Source organism: Anser brachyrhynchus (genome assembly GCF_964034855.1).
Source record: "Anser brachyrhynchus genome assembly, chromosome: 1".
NCBI classification, from domain to species: Eukaryota; Metazoa; Chordata; class Aves; order Anseriformes; family Anatidae; genus Anser; species Anser brachyrhynchus.
The window spans coordinates 202,533,103-202,554,441 of NC_137694.1; the positions used below are offsets into that span (position 1 = coordinate 202,533,103).

Here is a 21,339-nt window from a genome sequence, read left to right on the forward strand (position 1 = left end):
TCATATTCTTCATAGTTAAAACAATTGTTCTTTTTTTTTTCTTGACAGTATCTAAAAAATGAACAGTTAGATAGAGAACGGAATCACAAATAAAAGAGTAATATACACTATACTTTTGTCATCAGTGGACCTCTGGTGACAAAGTTTTAAAGCAAATCCTTTAAAATCCCTCAGTAAATGATTTTAAAGATTTAAACGATTTAAATAATTTTAAATTATGCTTTCTTTATCTAATGTCCCACTAACTGATAATAAGATGCAGGGAGTCAATTGCACCTGGAAGCTGAATGGTTTATGGGAGTGCAAATCCAAGGGAAGAGAAATCACAGCTTTGTTAACAGAAGAACGATGGAATCCCTTTGGTATTGGGAGCACAGTTCTGGTTTTCTCCTCCAATTGTGTCATTTTGATATGTAATTTTGTAGTTTACTTACACACATGCCAACAAATTAAAATAGAAGTATTTAAATATTTTCTTGTACTGATTTTTAAAACTCTAAGTTTTCTAAATACAGCCTTGTAAATAAAATTCTAACAAAAAAAAATGTTAAACCATTCAGTACCAATAAACTGATGTAGTTCAGCAGAACTGTATTTCTGTGAGAAGTTAGATAGGTAACTTGCATAAATATATGAGGGCCTTGCAGCACCTGAAGAGGAATCTGTTGTGCTCCAATTTCAATTTGAAGTTACTGATTGCAGTCTAGTGATAGACACCACTGGGCTCTGTACCTTCCTGCAACAGACGTCCAAGTTATGCTTTCTTCACACTATTCTTTATTTACCTCAGCCCATTCTGTGGAACCCAACAATCCAAATTCTTCCGCATCCCAACTAGCAAAAATAATAGTTCGTTTGGGTCTCCAACCTGCAATCACATAGTTAAACTTGAAAATTCAGCTCAAGTTAGAAAGTCTAGTAAAAGACCAACACAGTTAATTGAATCACTTTTAAAAATTAGCACTTTATTGATATAGCAGTAGAAAAAAAAATCCTCTCTAAACCCTTAGAGGAACATATTACTACAGATACATTTCTTCCTAATGCAAAATTTTCATTCTATACAACTAAAAGGTTAATCTTCTACTGATGAGAGACACGAGGGAATAAATTCAGCCAACTAAGATGCAATGATACACCTGCAATTCTTCAATGTATTTGCATGTTTCATAATGAGAACTACATCTTTCTGCAGAGGTGAAAAGTTAAATCAACGCAACTGCTTCTGGGAACATTCAGCATAGTCCCTCATTGTTGCTGTTTTCCCTATCCATCGTTTTAAGGCTGCAATAAATAAGTTACCTTCCATCTTCATTTTACCAAAACTCCGAACAACCTCTTGAAGAACAGCTGCGCCTGTAGTTGGATCAATACCACCAAACACCCAGGAGTCTCTATGACCTCCAAAAATAATATATCTATCTGTAAACAAGCACACAATATCAATAATTACTTAAAAATACATTTAGATTATCTGTATTTCCATTGATTCTGCTAGTATTATTTAACATTTTTGTCAGTGACACAGACAGTGGGCTCAAGCACATCCTCAGCAAGTTTGCTGATGACACCAAGCTGTGTGGCACGGTTGACACACTGGAGGGAAGGGATGCCATCCAGAGGGTCCTGGGCAGGCCTGAGAGGTGGGCCTGTGCGAACCTCATGGAGTTCAACAAGGCCAAGTGCAAGGTCTTGTACCTGGGCCAGGGCAATCCTAAGCACAAACACAGGCTGGGCGGAGAATGGATTGCGAGCACCCCTGAGGAGAAGGACCTGGGGGTGCTGGTGGATGAGAAGCTCGACATGAGCCAGCAATGTGTGCTCGCAGCCCAGAAAGCCAACCTTATCCTGGGCTGCATCAAAAGCAGTGTGGTCAGCAGGGTGAGGGAGTGGATTGTCCCCCTCTGCTCTGCTCTTGTGAGACCTCACCTGCAGCCCTGTTCAGCCATGGGGCCCCCTGCACAAGATGGATACGGACCTGTTGGAGCAGGTCCAGAGGAGGGCCACAAGGATGATCAGAGGGCTGGAACAGCTCCTCTGTGAAGACAGGTTGAGGGAGTTGGGGTTGCTCAGCCTGGAGAAGAGAAGGCTCCAGGGACACCTTACAGAGGTCTGCCTCTGTAAGAGGCCTACAGGGGGGTACAGGAAAGCTGGGGAGGGACTCTTTGTCAGGGGGTGTGGTGATAGGACAAGGGGGAATGGCTTTAAACTAAAAGAGAGTAGGTTTAGATTAGATATTTGGAAGAAATTCTTCACTCGGAGGGTGGTGAGGCCCCGGTACAGGTTGCCCGTAGAAGCTGTGGATGCCCCATCCCTGGAGGTGTTCAAGGCCAGGCTGGATGGGGCTTTGGGCAACCTGGGCTGGTGGGAGGTGTCCCTGCCCATGGCAGGGGGGTGGAACTTGATGATCTTCAAAGTCCCTTCCAACCTCCCATCAATTCTGTGAGTCTATGATTGCATCCCTACTTGTGTCAAACAAATTAATTTTAATATCAGCATTAGAAATGTATTTTTAAGGTAATCTTCAGTCATTCACTTAGTCTATTGAAGGGTATATATGAAGACAAGAAATATTTTATATATATTTTTCCACAATATAGGATGTCAAGGTTTCAAATCATCATTAGTTTTCTGTAGTTCACACTGTGTTAAGATTTCTAAGACAAAATGCATGGATGCTGTAATCCTATGATAAAATGAAACATAAAATATTCTTTGACACCTATCATTCTAGCATTCCTATTGAAATATCTTCTTGGTAATGCTCATGAAAAAACATCTGATGGGAGGGACAGGACAAGCTATTAAGGATTTCTCAGATTCCAATATTATCTGTATATCTTTAAAACTTTATTTCTTGCAACATGAGAACAATTCACCAAGCACAAAATAACGAAGGAATTAAAATTCTCAAGCACTTGATGCTCACCTGGTTCCACTGCTCCTCTGAGGACACCGATGACATTGTAAATTCGTGTTATTTTACTGTTTGAATGAACATGCATTCTGACTTTTCTGAAATGAAAAACAGTGTGGAGTAACCATCTCTGACTGAGAAGACAATAAAAAGTCACAGCTTGTAAGCCAGAAAGTTTGTGCTTCTGTTTTGCTTTGTGTGTTCAGCATATCTGTCATGTTGTATCAGTGTCCTATTTTTTATTTCATGTTAAACTGTTGATAGAAAGTGGCTTTAAAGAAACCCTATTAAGCAGTCTAACCTCCAATGTTTCAAACATTTACAGAATTTATTGAATTGTTATTTATGGGAGTCAATTGGTCAATTGTAGAGAAGGAAACTGAAAAGCATATGCAGTAACTAAAAATGTTTTTACATTTTGACCAAATTGATAACTGCAATTTTATAAAGAATACACCACGATTTTGTAGCACAGTTATGTGAATTGGTATAGAAGTTGGGGAGAGAGTCACTATAAATAGTTATGCATGAATAAATTGAAATTGGTGTTTAGGACAGCAGATCAAAGTGATCAGGTTTTGTCAAACAAACAAACAAAAAAAGGTCTCATGAAATGTTATAAAAAGGAAGGAAATTCAGGTATTAGAAGACCTAAAAATAATGCAATATTCAGCTTCTCTTAATCTGTATTAAAAACAAAGAATCAAACAATGCTTATTCTGGGTCTGGCAAAACTCCAAATGCTTCACATTTGAAGCTATCTTTTCAGCAGCAAATCTGCAGAGCTGTCAAAATCAAAATCTACTTCAGGACAGCTACTGGATTGTTGCCCAGAAAATAATTGACACCAGTGCCTTGAGCATGTATATACTTGCACACTTTTCATGTGCAAGCGACTGTCTACCTAGATTCAAAAGGCTCGTTTTGATATAGAGTTACTCTGATAGAGAAGTATATGCAGGATTAGCCTTTATTTATAAAAACTTGTCTCTATCAAGTATGAAGATGTTAAAAGTGCTTTTCAAAAATATGTCCCATGTATATGTTTTGTTGATGAATCATATTGTTTCTTTTCTCACTGTTGGGTTTTATTGCTCTTGAAGACATTCAAAACAGCACCTTAATTATGTCAAATATGCCTTTTTCTCCCTACTTTATTCACTTTAAGCTGGTGTTAAAACACAGAAGAAAAGAGTAACAATCAATTAAGTTTTTTCAAAATCGTATATTAAGACACTCTCTTGTTCTGCAGGAGGTGGAGCAGTGATAATGATGCATAATTTTTACACACCATTTGCTCATTGTTATCCACCGGCCCTTGTGAAATAAAATTCTGTGCAAACTGAAACTACGGGATGTATTCCTATAGGAAAGTGGTCTTGATCTTAATCTAACATAGCTTATCAGTTATAAACCAAAAGGAATGCTGTGACAGCCCCTAACAGCCAGTCAAATCCTTGACAGCCAACTACAATTGTTACATGGCTCAGACTGCCTAAGAGCAACTCTTAGTGCTGAAAACCTTACCAGTTTTATTTCTCTGTTAGAGCTGAAAAAAGGTAAAGAGCATACATATTATTGCTAATACAAGTGGTCAAAGTCCAGTTTCTCCCAAACAAGTTAGTAAGGTATATGCGTTTTGTGCTCTTATGTCTTGTTATTGTTAAGGGCTTTCAACCAGGGGGCCTACCTGCTTTGGGAAACAGCTGATGGACTCCCACATCATTTCCATATTTCACAGCTTTAAGTTCAAAGAAATACTGTGAGGCTTCCAGTGGACAAGGGAAAAATTTAGGAGAGAACTACTGAATTGGTAGTACTTCCCTGTTGGACCTCTACATATTGGCTGTCCTATTTTCCCCTTCGTCATCAGAAACAGGAAAAAAAGAATAATAGATAGGTAGGCTGGATATGTACCCTCTGCATCTGTCTACCCATCTGTCTATCCGTAACTATAGGTTTGACCATTTATTTTCAAATTCTAATAGTTATCATTATAGTTATCATAGTTATAGTGGTGGTGCTCACCAAAAAGGAAGTTGATTTTTCCATGGCATGGGAGTTGGAACTAGATGAACATTAACGTCCCTTCCAACCCAAACCATTCTATGATTCTATGATAATATCTCTAGATGTATTGTTTCACAGTCTTTGTCTTGCTGACATTTTTTGCAATATTTTATGAATAGGTGAGTGTTGAAACAGACCTTGTTGAAGAGCTGTCTGCAAATCCTGGCCCTATGTTATAAGACACATTGAGACTTCCCTTCCAGCTGCTGTCTGGAGCTGCAGGTCCTCCCATTGCACTGTTAAGTGAAAGACAAGACAAACATACTTGACCAGTGGACTAAAAACAAAAATTCCCTTAACACTTACTGCAACTAAACCATGGCAGGTTTACAAAATTCTTAAAAACATCATGCCAGAAACAGATTGTTTTGAATTTTCCATGTTTTCTGAAGTACACACTACTGCAAAAGAACAATGAGTACAAGTAACAATACAGTTAGTATAAAAATGTTAATTGCACATTTGCAAATACTAAATTCTGAAGAGATGAAGAGGACTGATGTATACTCACCGTAGTAACACTTCTGCATCATGATATCCAATGGGATGAACTGGGATCTTTGGAATCCCTACACCTTCATTAACTTTGTATCGGAAAGTGTACTCTGAGAAACCAGAACAAAATGTCAAGATTACAGCATTCTTATCAGCTTCTACCAAATATAGGTGCACAAATCCATGGGGCCTGATGAGATACATTCCAGGGTCCTAAGGCAACTGGTAGATGTAGTTGCTAAGCCACTGTCCATCATATTTCAGAAGTCGTGGCACTCCGATGAAGTTCCCACTGACTGGTAGAGGGGAAACATAACCCCCATTTTTAAAAAGGGAAAAAAGGAAGACCCAGGGAACTACAGGCCAGCCAGTCTCACCTCTATGCCTGCCAAGATCATGGAGCAGATCCTCCTGGAAACTCTCTGCTAATGCACATGAAATATAAGGAGGTCATTGGTGACAGCCAACATGGCTTGACAAAGGGAAGATCATGCCTTCTACTGTGGGGTTCTATTATGGGGTTACAGCACTGGTGGATAAAGGAAGAGCAACTGACATCATCTACCGGGATTTGTGCAAAGCATTTGACACTGTTCCCCATGATATCTTTCTCTCTAAATTGGAGAGACATTGATTTGATGGATGGACCACTTGGTGGTTAAGAAATTGGCTGGATGGTTGCACTCAACGATGAGTTGCAGTCAACGGTTCCAGGTCCAAGTGGAGATCAGTACCGAGTGGTGTTCCTCAGGGGTCGGTATTAGGACTGGCAGTATATAACATCTTTGTCAGTGACATGGACAGTGAAATAGAGTGCACCCTCAGCAAGTTTGCTGATGACACCAAGCTGTGTGGCACGGTTGACACACTGGAGGGAAGGGATGCCATCCAGAGGGACGTGGACAGGCCTGAGAGGTGGGCCTGTGCAAACCTCATGGAGTTCAGCAAAGCCAAGTGCAAGGCCCTGCACCTGTCTCAGGGCACTCCCATGCCCAAATACAGGCTGGGTGGAGAAAGGACTGAGAGCAGCCCTGAGGAGAAGGACCTGGGGGTGCTGGTGGATGAGAAGCTCAACATGAGCCAGCAACGTGTGCTTGCATCCCAGAAAGCCAACTGTATACTGGGCTGCATCAAAAGCAGAGTGGCCAGCAGGGTGAGGGAGGGGATTGTCCACCTCTGCTCTGCTCTGTTCTTGTGAGACCCCACCTGCAGCCCTGCATTCAGCCATTGGGCCCCCTGCACGAGAAGAATACGGACCTGTTGGAGCAGGTCCAGAGGAAGGCCACGAGGATGATCAAGGGGCTGGAGCACCTCTCCTGTGAAGACAGGCTGAGGGAGTTGGGGTTGTTCAGCCTGGAGAAGAAAAGGCTCCAGGGAGACCTTACAGCACCCTGCCAACCTGGTATGGTGGGAGGTGCCCCTGCCCATGGCAGGGGGGTTGGAACTGGATGATCTTCAAGGTCCCTTCCAATCCAAACCATTCTGTTACCCTATGATTTACCTACATTGCAGACATCCTGTTTTTTTTTTTTGTTTTTTTTTTTTTTTCTGTATAGTGATTTCTTATGCCTCCAGTAGTGGTCACACAAGCCAGCAAGATTTACAGAACCACCCCTGCATTCCCACCCCATTGGCAGACAGAACCGGTAGGCATCTTAGTTCAGGATGCCTACAAGGACAAGACATGCATATGGTGCCAAGTTTTGAAAGACTCCAGGCTTCTCTTATTGTTATTACAGAAATTTTACTCCCTGTACAGAGAATCTTAAACTCTTTTTCTACTAGGAATTTAGGATTAGTAAGGAAACATACCTCCAAGCAATCCTATTACTCCTCTTTGATGAGTAATAATATATAGTCTATAATCTAGTTTAAACTGGTCCTCCTAAGAAACACAGAGATTTTAAAACACCTATAAATTCTCAGCCATTATCTACTGCTTTGCAGTCTGTAAACCTATACACGTCCTGTTTGTCTGAGAGCTATAAAGCTGAGATTGTACAAAGAGATTTTCCTAAAAACTTACTTTCCCTGCCTAGCTCAAATGCAACCACTTCAAAGAACATACAGATAGAACCCAAGCTGCAATAGGAAAACGAACAACTGCTAAAAGTCATTTTAAGTAGCTTTTCTCTTTGCATCTGTATCAGAAATACACAATAACTTCCAGCACCAGTTTAGAAAGTACTTGATGGCCCACGGTACAGGTATCTCACCTTTTGCAGGATAGCCTGGTGTCAGAGGGTCCCCAGCTCCATTCAGGTTTAACACATTCCCACGCTGGGCTCCGCCACCTGGAAGATTCCAGCCATCTGGATAGGGATCTACTCCTGGGGCACAGTAGTCAGCAGGGTCTGAATAAAGTATGATCCCTTGGGCTCCTGCTAATATGGCATTTTTAACCTGTAAAATTATTTGCCTTTAATTTTTTTAATGCAGTAATAACTCCAGAAGTTGCATTTTACTTCCACCGGGACATAGTTTTAGAAGCTGTATACGTGGAAGAGTGAAAATGATCATAGACTAAGCAGAAGAACAAAGCACAGCAAAGCATGATACATTCATTATTTGCGTCAGTCACAACTTTAGTCCTAGCTCAAGGCTATGAGATAAAGCACAAGGCCTAACACTGAGGCACAAGAACCAACCATTATCCTCATTTTCCCACGATCACCAGTTTTGTTGGAGTTGATGTCTAAAGCCAAATGAGTAGTTATTCAATGTCTGTGCATCAGATTTCTTCTTGAATGCTTCTTCAAAATTCTGCAGCTTTGTGGATGAAAAGTAGTAAAAACCTTGGCTCTACAAACTAGAGTTCCCCAAACTTCGTTCCTCTTGCAAGAACTGCCTAAAATGTCAGTGTCAGGAGATTAATACATTTATCTGTTTTTATTGTTTTGAAAGTTATTCTTACAAGGTAGTCATGCTGGATACATTGCAGGCTTCCTTCTGCTCATATGTTCCAACTTACAGCCCTCATTAACTCCCATTGGGTCTACTGTGATCAGCAACAGAAACAATGACCCACGGAGGAAAAAATTAAACACAGCCCTTACTTTGTTTCCTCTGAAGATCTTCCCATATCTGGCAATGACGATCTTTCCTGTACAGTTAATTCCCATTTCACGCTCCAGCTTAAAAAAATCTTCAGTGCGGCCATAATTCACATATACCAGATCTGACTGCATAGAATTGAAAACTGGTTTGATGACAACTGGTCATTCAACAAAATACCTCTTTTCCAAAATTTGCAGTTTTATTCACTGTGTATGATATATTTTGCATTTCTACAAATAAGTTCCAGTACCCCTAAAAATAATAACTAAAGATTTCCATAGTATTATATAGGAAATCTTGGCTCAAACTGCTGGCCTTTCTATATTATCTAGCGCTTAACAGCAGCCCTAAAAGCTGTGATTTCAAGCTACGACAACTTACTTTGCTAAACTGACAAATTTCTGTGGACATGAAAAGATAGCCCTATTCCCTGGATATACAAACACTCACCGTTACATAATTTTATTCATATATATATATAATGCAATATTGTCTCTGACTGATCCCTTCATGATGTATTATCAGATTAAGCGAGGGACTTTCGTAGCCTTTGAAGATATGTGCTTAATCCAAAATGTCTTCCAAACTGATTTATATATTGCTATTTCCATTTTAGACTTATGAAAATACTTTCTATGTGATTGAGCAACATGGAGTAATTTGAGATGTATGAAACATTTCCCTAAAGTTAAAAGCTTTTCATTTGTTTTGCAATTCAGATTTCCAGCACTTTGAGAAACCTTTTTTTTTTTAATAGAACTCTAACCTTCCCACAACACGTGGCCTAGCTATGCTTTCCTTCACTTATAACAATGATTTAATTAAAACTTCTACATGAAATACTTTGAGAAGTGGGAGAAATCTATTCCATCAAGTGTTTAACAAAATATGGATTCAGCTAATAATACTCTTTTTTCTTTTTCCTTTTTTTTTTCTTTTCTTTTTTTCTTACCTCTGGCATTCCTTGTGGTGAAAAAGCATTATATGGTGGCAGTATATCAGTAACATTTTCATATCCCCGAGGAGGTGGTTCAAATGATGATGTATTGAAAATCTATAAATAAATAACAGAAGTCTTTGGTCAATTACTGTGCCTCCAGGCACAAGTTTGTACAGTAAGTTGGGTTATTGCAAATGATATGCTATTTTCCATAGATTGTCAGTGAAAAATAGAATGTTAACTAGCATGCATAACTTCAAACAAAAATCAGCTAAGGATACCTAGCTGATTTTTTGTAGCAGAATGCAGCTGTGCATACTTGTCAGAAGATGCTCATCAGTCACTGCCTGAACCTAAGCAAAGAAGTAGCTGAAAATTGCCAAGAGGTGGTGGCAATAAAAAGACACCTAGTTTGTCCATGTCATCACAGGCATTTTTTTGTGATTACTCCCACTTGTATTATTACTCATGTCTTTACCCCTTTAGTAGTTACGCTCCAGTTAAATGTGCAGCCCTTCATCACTGCCTATCTGTAACACTCATGTTGTCTCAAGGTTTACCTCTACTCTTTGTCACCTTGTAAGATTCTAGTTCAGAAACTGTGTTAAGAAGTTTCTGAAAGAATTTCTCCATTCTTTTACCTCTAAGCTCATATCTTGCCTGAGCACATATTCCTCAGTTCCTACCAGGGCTCTCCATCCCTGCCTATGTGCTGTGATACTTCCCTAGTAGTTCCAGCTCCCCTCTTCATTTAGGCTCCTCGGCAGATTGTACTTCTATTTCTTTGTTCTCCTGGGTCTACAAAATGAAGAAGGTGGCTAAGGGCAGCATCTGTGTGACATTCCTTACCTCAGCACATTGTGGAAACAAAAAATGTACAGGTATTCAAGCAGGCATTAGATAGGTACTTGGAAGAGAGAGATAATGCAGCTACTAACTGGTTAAATACTTGGAAAAGAGGTCTAATGAGGTTTCTTAAAGATACTCATTGAATCACATCCAGTGGACATCTGAGCTGAAAACACCCAGACACTGGAAGAATTATGCACATCAGACACTGTTCTTTGTTCCTAAACTTCCCTGAGCATCCATTTGGAGTTGTTTATAGAACCAGGATATTGGTCTAGACATATTCTTAATCTGAACCACTGTGGACATTATTACACATTATGGCCTACAGGTGTCGAGTCCCTGCTTCTCCACACATCGTCCCTCTGCTGTATGAGGCACTGAGATTTCAGCCATTTGGCTCTGCTCTGCTGCAGTCTGGAAAACCACTTCTAAATTTGAGTTCCCTTTCCACTGGTATTTTTATCACATCATAAAGTTCAATGCTGGGATGAAGGGATGGGAAGACAGTGGAAGACGCTGTTTCTTTAAAGAAGTCTTACATAAACATAGTTTAATCATTAAAAAGATCACCTCATTGCCTTGATCATCAATTACTGAGATGTAGTTTGGCTGTGTTTCATTTGGGTAGGAAAGAAGCACATCATAATGAACAAGTTCTGCTGAATCCAATCCAAATTCCTTCCACTGGCCTTGAATTTGTTTAGCAAGAAGAAAATTCTGTTCAGTTCCTGCGAGGTGAGGCAACTTGGTAAAGGAGCTAGAACAAAACAGAAAGTCACTAGTAAGCAGTAAGTGCAGAGGAACACAACAACCAACTCGGATCAGTGTGTCCAAAGCTCATCTTCAAGCCATACGCACAAAAAGTAGTTCTTATGGATAAAGTGGGGGTTATATGCCATGATTATTTATCAGAGTCTGTATCAGGATAAGCACAAAATGTAGTCAGAAGAGAGGATCTTTCCTGAGGCCTTAAGATAAGGTTGCTCAGCTTTTCTCTTTGCATAGCAATAGCCACATCTACACACTAGCAATGAAAATCAGCATGAAAGATATTCAGCAAAATATGAACGGTATGCAAGCAGTAGGAAGGCTACATATCCAGAAAGGACCTCTCCAAGTAAATTGTATGTTGTTGGTATAACATGTACTAATAAGGTTAACTTGAAAATCATTATGTTAAATTATCTGAACATATTTGTTCTTTTTTTTTTTTTTCCCTTAATCGAAAGCCTAAATAACATAAATCTTCTTAACAACATTTACATTCAGGTCAAATGCAAAACACAGTGGTGATAAATAGTCAGAAACAATATCCAGCCCTTCTGGACTAACTGTCTACAAAAACTTGTCTACAATTTGCTTGGTCCACTGAACAAATGAATAATGGTGAATGCAGATCAGCCAGTGGGGTACTAAGCACCACCTTTGGATTCCCAACAGGCCACTTGTTAATGGCTAATCGGTTGCCGTTAATAAATAATAACGAATACCATTGATTAGTACCACTTGAAATTGTCAGCTCAGACAATTTTCAACCCATCCAACAGCTTGTTCTTCAGTACACTCCTCCTTAGCTTCCAAATTAGAATGCTGCAGGAGATGACGCCCAAAGGCTTGACAAAGTCAAGGATGTTACGCCCACTCTAACATCTCCACTCATCCATATAACCAGTCATTTCCTCACTGAGCGCAGGCATGCTGGTCAGGCTGATCACATAAATAAACAGAAAATAAATGCTGACTGTTCCTAACTATCTCCATGTCTTCATGCTTCTGGAAACAGAGAAGCAACCTTTACCAAATATATAATTTTTCTGCAGTTCCTGCTTTTTTTTTTTTAATTAAAAAACAACAACAAACCACTATGAAGAATTTGGCCCACCATCAAAACAAGCAGACAAACTGGATGCCATTAACATCCTATGGCCAAGAACCTTCAACATAAGTGCCGTCATCAATCTGTGTGTTGCCTGGACTCTCAAACATCATCTTCAGAAACCCACCAATCTACTGAGAGCAACAAATACAAAGTAAGATAAGGAAGTAAGATAAGGCCTGCAGACGTATAAAGCTAGTTGATGTTGGAAATGAAACCTTTTAGTTTTAGAATAAATGTACAGAAATCAAATTTGTCAATAAACCTTTGATGTTTATGATGTAGCTGCAGACTTACATTCTGAATACCAACACATCACTAACCAGAGGTTTTATTTGTTGACTTTTTGTGTGAAAATCTTTGATCCTTTGCAGAAGATATAAATATGCATGAGAATGATATATATATATATATATATATTTCATTTCCAGTGAAATACAGAGGAAAACAAGAGGGTATTTCTGTATCTTCAGCATTTTAGATGTTTTGAAAGAACTGCATGGATTCAGTAAAATGCAAAAAAGTATATTTAATAACCATTGCCACATGCAAGACTGCCAAATATTCACACACAGTGTGTTTGAGACAGGGACTTTTACCTTCTGAGAAAGACAAGAGGGTATAATGGGGTTTCAAGCACCCAATCAACAGCACGTTATCCGATCTTGCCACTCTAAAGACATTATCAGTTGCAACTATAGATGCAATGGAGTGCCACGCAAACTTTGTAGGATTTTGAATATACACATTTTCTACTTAGACTAACTAGGGTATTAGTTGCTCAGACTGCAAGTTTAAGGAGACACCATGCAGGTTATTAATTAAATGTAATTAATAGCAATCACATTTTCCCAAATACAGTAACATCATCTCTGTCTGAGACTAAAGCAAAGTTCTTTTCTAATGTTAGAGCTTCATAGACTCAAGACGAAAAAAACAGTCATACTACTTGAAATCAAAACTATGGGATATTTTCATAAGGAAAAGGCATGATAAGCACTAGCAGCAATGCAGCTTGAGGGAAGTACAACCATGCTGAAAAGGCAGCTTCAAAAACCAGGGGAAAAGAAAAAGTGGGATTGTGAGTATCTCCTTTCCCCAGGCAGCCTCTACAAACCAAACACTTCCAAGGCGCCTTAACAGCTCTACTTTTAGAGGCTGTTTTTGGAGCTCATTTTATCACTTTCTGACTTTTGTGACTGATAAAATTATTCAAGAACCAAGATGTGTAGGGCTTACCGAAGGAATTGCTTGATGTTTTCGGCTTTCATTTCATCCACAAGCTTCTGTCTCACATTTTCATAGATGTCTGAAGTGCTGGGGGGGGGTTCGTTTGGTTTTGTAAACCATCCTGAAATACATTTGGAAAGCTTCCCACTTAGCAAGAACCTCAGTCCTCCCATATTTGAGACAATGTGCAGCTTAAATACTGAACAGCCTCATAAAAACCAAGAGGATGAACAGGGCTTAGAGCACCCTCTGTCAGTGGCTGCTGACTCAGACATAGAAATGAAATAGAAAAGTAAAATACATGCAATTGAATGAAGTGCAAAAAACTGACATTATTAAAAGAGCACACCCTAAATTTCTGGTACATATATATATATATATATTTAGGAAGATTCATGTCTCATTAATTTTAAACTTTAGTGTAAATTGTGAACTATCTGTTTGCAGTGGGAGAATTAAACTTCTGATACCCATAATTAACTTCCTTTAATTAATTTATACGGATATTAAAAAATAAAATCTGTGCATGAGCATATTCCAAGTGAAGGCCTAAGATTCAAAAGTCACCCTGTCAGCATTACAGTAATTACAAAATATGAGAAGGGTGGGGTTGGTCTGTTTAAAAGTTAAAGGAATAACATTAAGTGGGACCCTGGTTAGTTTTAAACAGTTGAAGATTTTTCAGTTGCCGTAAATCGGACAGGAGAGAAGATAACAAATGTATGAATTTGAAGAAATCGTTTTACAGCTAGGAAATCCCAAACTGGGAAAACCGTCACCATAAATCAAAGTGTATGTACTGCCACGTGCACAATATATATAACTCGTTAGACATACATGCAATTGCAGCAGCCCTCTGAACAGTCATACTGGATCAGATCAAAGGTCCATCTTGCCCAGTTGCCTGTTTCAGAGCATAGCCAAAAGAAGATATTCAGGGAAATGTATAAGAATAGCACCAGAAATTTGCAGCTCGGGGTTCTCCTAAACAAAACTAATGCTTTGGGTATTTCATAGCCCTCGTGGAGTTTTCTTTAATGCTTGAGCTTTAAGTGAGTGCTGCAGCACAAGATTAAAAAGGACAGACACAGACATGCAATTTCAGGTTTAAAATCAAATGCTGCAAGTGACTGCGGAGAAGAATCTGATGTTCTGGTGAAGTGCACTATACATGATGGAAAATTCAGCAACTCCACTCCTGGCTGTCAGTCAAAACTCCTCCTCCCCTGCATTCTGTCCTTAATTTCTAAGATAGCAACTGAATAGGAGCATTTCCCAGACCTTCAGTAAAAATCAGGAAAGAAAAATTAAAAGAAAAAAAAAAAAAGCTTTGAGATTTTGGGGTCACAAAAGTCTCAAACTCTTCCATTAACCTCTCCTCTTTGAACGTCTGACTGCCCGTTATGGGAAGCTGTCAGATCACTGGGGCTCATCTTTTGCTGAAGCACGCAACTGCTGAATTCTTCTGAATCCCCACGGCCCCAAAATGCTAAAGAGAACAACCTCTCAGAAAAACAGTGCTGCAAGTGAGTGTTTTATAAGGTCCCTAAAAAAGAGTAAAAGCTCCCTGACGGGGAATTAATCACAACGCGGGTCACGTATAAGTATCCGTAGCGGGCAAAGGCTGTGGGCTGAGCCCCAGGGGCTCTGTACTCACCCATGAGAAAGCCCAGCAAGAAGCAGCCCAGCAACCCGGGGCAGCCCAGCCACGTGCGGACAGCGGCCCAGCTCCTGGCCATGTGGGCACCGCAAGTGGCAGGCAGATCTGCGGGCAGCGAAGAGGGCAGGCAAGCAGCTGCCTTCCTCCTCCTCCTCTTCCTCCTCCTCCTCCCGCCCTCAGCCCCAGGGCTGCCCCTTGCTCCTGCGATCCTCGGCTCTGGCTCTGGTGCCAGCCCTAAGCCTGGGATGAGGATGTGATTTTTCAGAGTGCAATGCAACGCTTCTGGTTTAGTCGCACCCCACAAGACAGCCTGTGTGTCTTTGTAACAAACAGCTAGCCTGTGCTGCAAGCAATGCTCCACTACTAATTTCTACTCATTTCTAATTACCAAGACTTTCTGCTTTTGAAGGTTCCTGTTTTAAGCTTAATCACAATCAGTGGAAGTGGCCAAGAGACAAAATGGAGGAAAGGGAAAATTTGTTTCCTCTTTACTGCGGAAGCACTGAATTGTTCCCCCGAGTAACCTGTGGTTACGTTAATCCTTGGCAAGTGATAAATACTTAGAGCAGCTCAGAATACAATTCAGATTAGCCAACAGGGACACTTCCAGACGTCATCCACTTTTCAGCTTGGAAAAGTTGCAAAATAATTTCGTTTTTTTTTTGTTTTTTTTTTTTTTGTTTGTTTTTTAATTTGGATTACAAGATTCTGCAGATCTAGTTTTGCCAGTCTAATTCCACCAAATCCATCAGTATCTCATGGCAAAGGACACAACCTCAGCCCAAGGAAAAAACAAGATGGTTTATACAAACTCACCATGGCCCTGCACATATCTCCCTGCTGGTGGGTTCCTGCACATCACTGAAGCCAAGACTGATCTTTCTGAACTGAGGAGCTGCCCATGTGAGACCTCTGATGGGGATGAAGGCAGGAAAGCTTTTCTGGGAGCCCAGAGCCTTACCACTTCTGAGAGTCCAGAGGAGGCAGAGGCAGATCCTGTGAAAGAAACGGCAGTGCTCCAACTATCAACATTTTCTCAGATAGACTACGTTGATATGAAAATATTCAGAAACAGCTGGAAAGACCACTTAATGTCCCAATCACTTCACCAAGGATTTTCAGGAAGGCCAGAGATTAGAGAAGAATTACACCACTTGGGTATTCTGCTCCAGCCAAAGCCACAGCCTTAAGAATAGGGCTGGATGTCTTTGTTCAAATGATAAGCACGTCTAGTTTTGTGATCTTTTTTTCTTTTTTTTTCTGTCATTTCCCAACTGCTCAAAAACCATCACAAATTCTGAACAGCAAGGCCTTTTCACACCAACATCTCACTTGACATGTACAAACCAGATGGGATTCCACCTACACAAATTATAAAGAATGAGCATATTGATGTATTATTAGCATTTATATAGCACCACAGGTGTAGGACTGGCACATAATAGACAGTAAAGTGACAAGGGCTTGTGGAGATTAATGCCTAAATTAGACCTCACATGATGGTAACATCAGTGGAGGAAGAGGGTAAGAATAGCAACACTGAGGCAGTATGAAGTGTATTTATTTCTACACCTACATCTTTTTAAAGTGATAATGGCATCAGCAATACTGAAGCTGAACCAGGCATCTCATGTTTAACACTGCAGTAACCAAGTGGCTTCTACCATTTAAGACAAAGCCCTAACACTATTACTTGTTAGGTGTGGCATATTCTTACACACCATGGATTGGCCACCGGTGGAATATTTTACGTTCCTTTTAAATGCAAGAATAAATCTATACCTTGAATTACCTTGGTATGCTGTGGAGGCCAGTGTAAGGAGAGGCTTTGCTACACAAGATATTCTGTTGTCTCGCCTGGATCATATCTATTTTACATACATTTATTTGAGATTGTTTGCCGATACATTGCGAGAGCATACCTGAACTATCACATCTACACACTTACTGGGAAGATGAGAAAAAAAAAAAAACATATAAAAGCTAAATAAATCCCATTCATCCAGGAGAAACAGAATCTTGGCCTGATAACAGAGTTTATAACTGCTGCTGGCTTCTTTCTTGGAAGGGGGAACAGGGCGCAGCAACCTAGATTGTTCTTAGAGTATGCAGAGACAGCAGCTAAAACAAAGTTTTTCAAAAGGGAGAGAGGATAAAGCTACCCCCTCCTATACCCACTTTGATTTTCTTCGGTGTCTAAGCTGGAAGAGGGGGTTCTCTTTAGCATTTTTGCTGCTCATTTCTTATCCCCTCATCCCCCTCATTTTCTGTTTCTTTGCCTCTCCTACTTTCTCCCCTTTGCTGGTACTACCAGTTCTAAGACATGCACCATAGCAAATGCAGCATCTACCCGGCATGTTCACTGCTTCCCGAGGCATGCCCCGAGTAACCCACAACACACATTACCAAACCACAAAGCCAAAGTCGTAGTGCCATGTCTTACATATGCTGAAGCTCCTCAGAATAACTGAAGCCAGGGAAAAATGAGCCTGACCCAGTGAAAGCTGAGGTACAGCGTGCCTAGAATGGAAAAGCACATCTGTGAGGAGGTGGAAGAAGCTGCTCCAAACCAAAGCACATCTCGCTGCTACTGAGCATCTCAGCAGCCAAGGCATGAGCTCAGAGCTATAAAGATGATCAGTATCTCATGAGGCTCATGTCTCTGAGTGACTTCCCGACCAAATCAAACATCTATCTTATTTTTTTTATGTGGGGCTTTTCCTGCTAGAATTAAGGTATTATCAGTGTGAGACACTGCTGTGACTGCTTATCTGATAATAGTTGTAACTATATAGTAAGATAATAGTAACTTGAGCCTAAGGTTAATTGAAGTTCAAACTTGGGGCTGATGGGAGATACAACTGATCCTAGGTAGTCACAAAGTTTATGCATGTCAAGTAATGGAAAGATTACTAGGAAAAGAGATCCCTTTTCTCAGGCCAGGCAGCCTAACTACCAAAAAGACCCAAAGCAGAGACAAACTCGTGAACACACAGTACTTGTTCAAGCTACTAGCACTTCTACAACTAGCAAGGAAACTCTTGGTAACTGTATGGACTTTGTATTGAGCTCGGGAATGGTGAGAATGGCTTGTGCTGAGAGTGAAAATGCAATTAGGGTTCATCTGAAGCTGGGCAGAACTTGTGGATAGGTACATACGCTGTCAGTTAAAAACAACAGAAAACAAAACCAAAACAAATAAAACCCTTTGGTAAACTAGCAAAGCTCCAAAAATGGCTAGGATATACATACCAGATTCAAAATTAGCACATATTTGTGTATTGAATGCATAACAATGCTATGCTGCCAACTAGCAAAACCAGCACAGTATATAAGAATATATAAGACACAGAACAAATGCCACGGCTTGTACATAGTGGGCAGTTGTAGCTGCTTGGCAACTGGGACCCAAAGGTTAATATGAGCAGCTACTTGATCTGTTGTTTGAATAAAGGTTGAACTTGCGGTTTGAAAGATCAAAGGGCCCTGCTTTGTGGGGAGGGCAGATCTTGCAAGCAAAAAGGCAACAGGGGAATGCTCAACTGCAATTTCAAATCAGCGGTTTCCTTCTGGCTCTACCAGTTTCACAGTCTCCCCAGAAGTCTCTCGTGGCTTCTGCAGTCTATCTGACTCCCAAATTAAAAGGGCAGTGGAGTCTGATGCCTTGAGTGGGAGTCTCTGCTGTCCTGAACTTCAGAAGCCCCTTATCAGATTCCAGCTAAAATGAAGTTTACATTGCTGGCAGCTAAGTTCAGCTTGCAAACTTTGACCCTTTCTTCTACAAGAGGATGTGCCCAGTGAGGCAGAGAGAGTAAAGGACTGTACATTGAGCACAAACCAAAGGGTATCTTCCAGCAGGCGTAAACTGAAACAATATCTGTCTGGATTTAAGGATGAGCTTTTCCATCAAGAGGGCAGTGAAGCACTGGTGCATGTTGCACTGACAGGCTATGCAGTCTCCATCCCTGGAGTTCTTCAAGACCAGACCAGCTAAATAAAGCCCTGTGCAACCGGGTCTGCCTTCAGAGCTGACCCTGCTTTTAACAGGAGTTTGAGCTAGAGACCTCGTAATTTCTTCCAGCCTGAATGATGATCCTTACTATGATCCTCCTACTATGATCCTATGATTGAATGACATTCTTCTCTTCATCGCAATCCCCTGCCCTCAGGAGCTGCTGTCAGTCAGGTGACAGAATACAATTTATGTACACTTTGACTCCAGTTGTTAAGTGCTGGCTATTCTGCTCCATCACAGTTGTCAGTGGTCCAGCAGCAAACTTCAAACAGCTTATGTACGTAGAGATGAGCACTCATCTCAAAGATCTTGACTACCAGTGACGGCTCTGTCTTAGCTGAGCTACCACTTGAAGAAAGATCTGTCGTGACAGTATCCTAATTCAGAAATGATGCTGCCAGGTCAACAGAATTACCAGCCAAAACAACATTGATATTGCTTGTTTCATGACAGCAAGGATATATTTTAATACGAGTATAGGTTCGACTTTTCCAACACACGGGTATGCACACCTTCATTTTATTTGATTTACACAGTGCACAGAATGGTTATTGTATGGAGCTCTTTGGAAAATTCTGGCAGCATTCTCTTTGATTGTAAGAAGTACTTTCTTTAAAAAAAATAGCATTGCTGTTTTATTTCTCTTAACAATGCAGTTCCTTCTTCTGCTTACTAAACACTTCTAAAACTCGTCTTGTAATTAAGTCTGCTGCTGCTGTATATAAATCAGTGATGCATTGGGTTTGTCTGCAGTGACTGTGAAAGCCAAATGAGTGTTAGCAAGGAGCTACCTGGAAGTAGGGTGTTAGTTTTTCCATGCAGTAATTACAGCATATTTAAAAAACAAAAGATTTGAAAGTTGGTTATAGTAGACAATTCTCCTATTGACCAACTCTAGATGAAAACATCTGTAGTTACATGAACAACTTGCACACTTCTGCTTGGGATAGTCTGCGAAACTGAAGGCGGCAGTGCCTTTACCTAAACTCCATGGCAGACTGACAATAAGAAATGATCCAGGGAGAACAATGATCCCATCAGAATTTCCATTAAAATCTTCAAAGAATAAAGAGCACCCGGACTTATATTTTTAATTTTAAAAACGGATCAACAACTTCAGGATGAGCCAAATGCTACAACTTATAGCTTGCAGAACTAGACACCTGCGCTTCCTTCCTTACAGAAAGGAAGGATCCTGAGGCGCTGACATTTACAAGTTCAGACGGGTTACCAAGGAACACTTATCATGTTTATCACCTGCTGTCTGTCTTCCCCTCTCTCAGCAAGTCACGGACAAAGATGTGAAAATGTTGTAGCAGCTCTCGAAGAAGCCACCAAACAGCCACAAGTTGTAGCCCAGTATATTGAGAAAAAAATGAGTGCTGGTCATAACAATTCCGCAAATTGCGGTGGTTTCCTGTAGTGCGGTCAGGAACAGCCAACATGGTGCTGGATAAACTGAGGCTGAGAATAACAGTGGCTGTCTGGAGAGAAGCCAGCCCCAAGTATTAGTCAGACTTCTCATGTTGGAGATCAGGAAATCTTCATGCTGTCAAAGGAGTGGGGCAACACGCCCACAGGCAGCATGGAGCACTGCGCTTTGACCTCAGATTTATTAAAGTGACTGCATGAGGGCTTAGGGAAAGATCTGGACTGAGTGCAACTGAGGATCTTCTCTGAAAAAAATTAAGCAATGGTCTATTTGCTTTCAAAATTCAACTGCTACAGGTTGTGGTTTGTGCTGAACAAATGCAGGTCACAAAGCAGACACAAATCCGGGAAAAGGCACTGGACAGTTTGAACCCCAACTTACCAAAACATCATGTCAATCACTGTGTTACAACCACCCTTCTGCGTACCTCCCCCCTCTATGTGAAGGATGCCCTCAACTCCTTGACCAAACTAGTGGTAGTTTGGTTTAGGCTCTGAAGGAATTAAAGGCCTAGACCCTGGCCAGGCCATAAACTTCTCTAATTCCCCCCTGTTCTTGGAAAACCCGCACAGGAACAGGTGACATGGTGTGCTTTGATGAGCACACTATGATGAGCTTGGAAACAAGGATATCAATCATGCAATTAACACATGAATAGCACGAGGTTCTTCCAAGACTAATTATCATGGAATAAAAGAAGTTGTGGGTACAAGGACTCATGCTTACCTTTTCCATCTTTCACAATCTGAGTACAAGCCAACACCTTTATTCCATAATGCGACAGTCTGAAGGAGC

The 21,339-nt window shown here is 40.6% G+C and overlaps 1 protein-coding gene across 3 annotated transcripts in view; it reads right to left on the reverse strand.

Annotated features, from left to right (window-relative positions):
• LOC308182594 (N-acetylated-alpha-linked acidic dipeptidase 2-like) overlaps nucleotides 1-21,339 on the reverse strand; it is a 47,159-nt gene extending 25,820 nt beyond the window's left edge. The window contains exons 1-11 of one of the 3 annotated variants that reach the window (XM_080567488.1): nucleotides 15,914-21,339; nucleotides 13,447-13,558; nucleotides 10,902-11,088; nucleotides 9,492-9,593; nucleotides 8,539-8,664; nucleotides 7,699-7,885; nucleotides 5,499-5,592; nucleotides 5,125-5,223; nucleotides 2,930-3,015; nucleotides 1,303-1,422; nucleotides 786-868 (exon numbers count right to left, since the gene is read on the reverse strand). In XM_080567488.1, coding sequence (XP_080423614.1) covers nucleotides 786-868; nucleotides 1,303-1,422; nucleotides 2,930-3,015; nucleotides 5,125-5,223; nucleotides 5,499-5,592; nucleotides 7,699-7,885; nucleotides 8,539-8,664; nucleotides 9,492-9,593; nucleotides 10,902-11,088; nucleotides 13,447-13,558; nucleotides 15,914-15,956 — 1,239 coding nt within the window. In that variant the 5' untranslated portion in view covers nucleotides 15,957-21,339. The other 2 variants (XM_080567487.1, XM_080567489.1) reach the window with 2 other exon arrangements.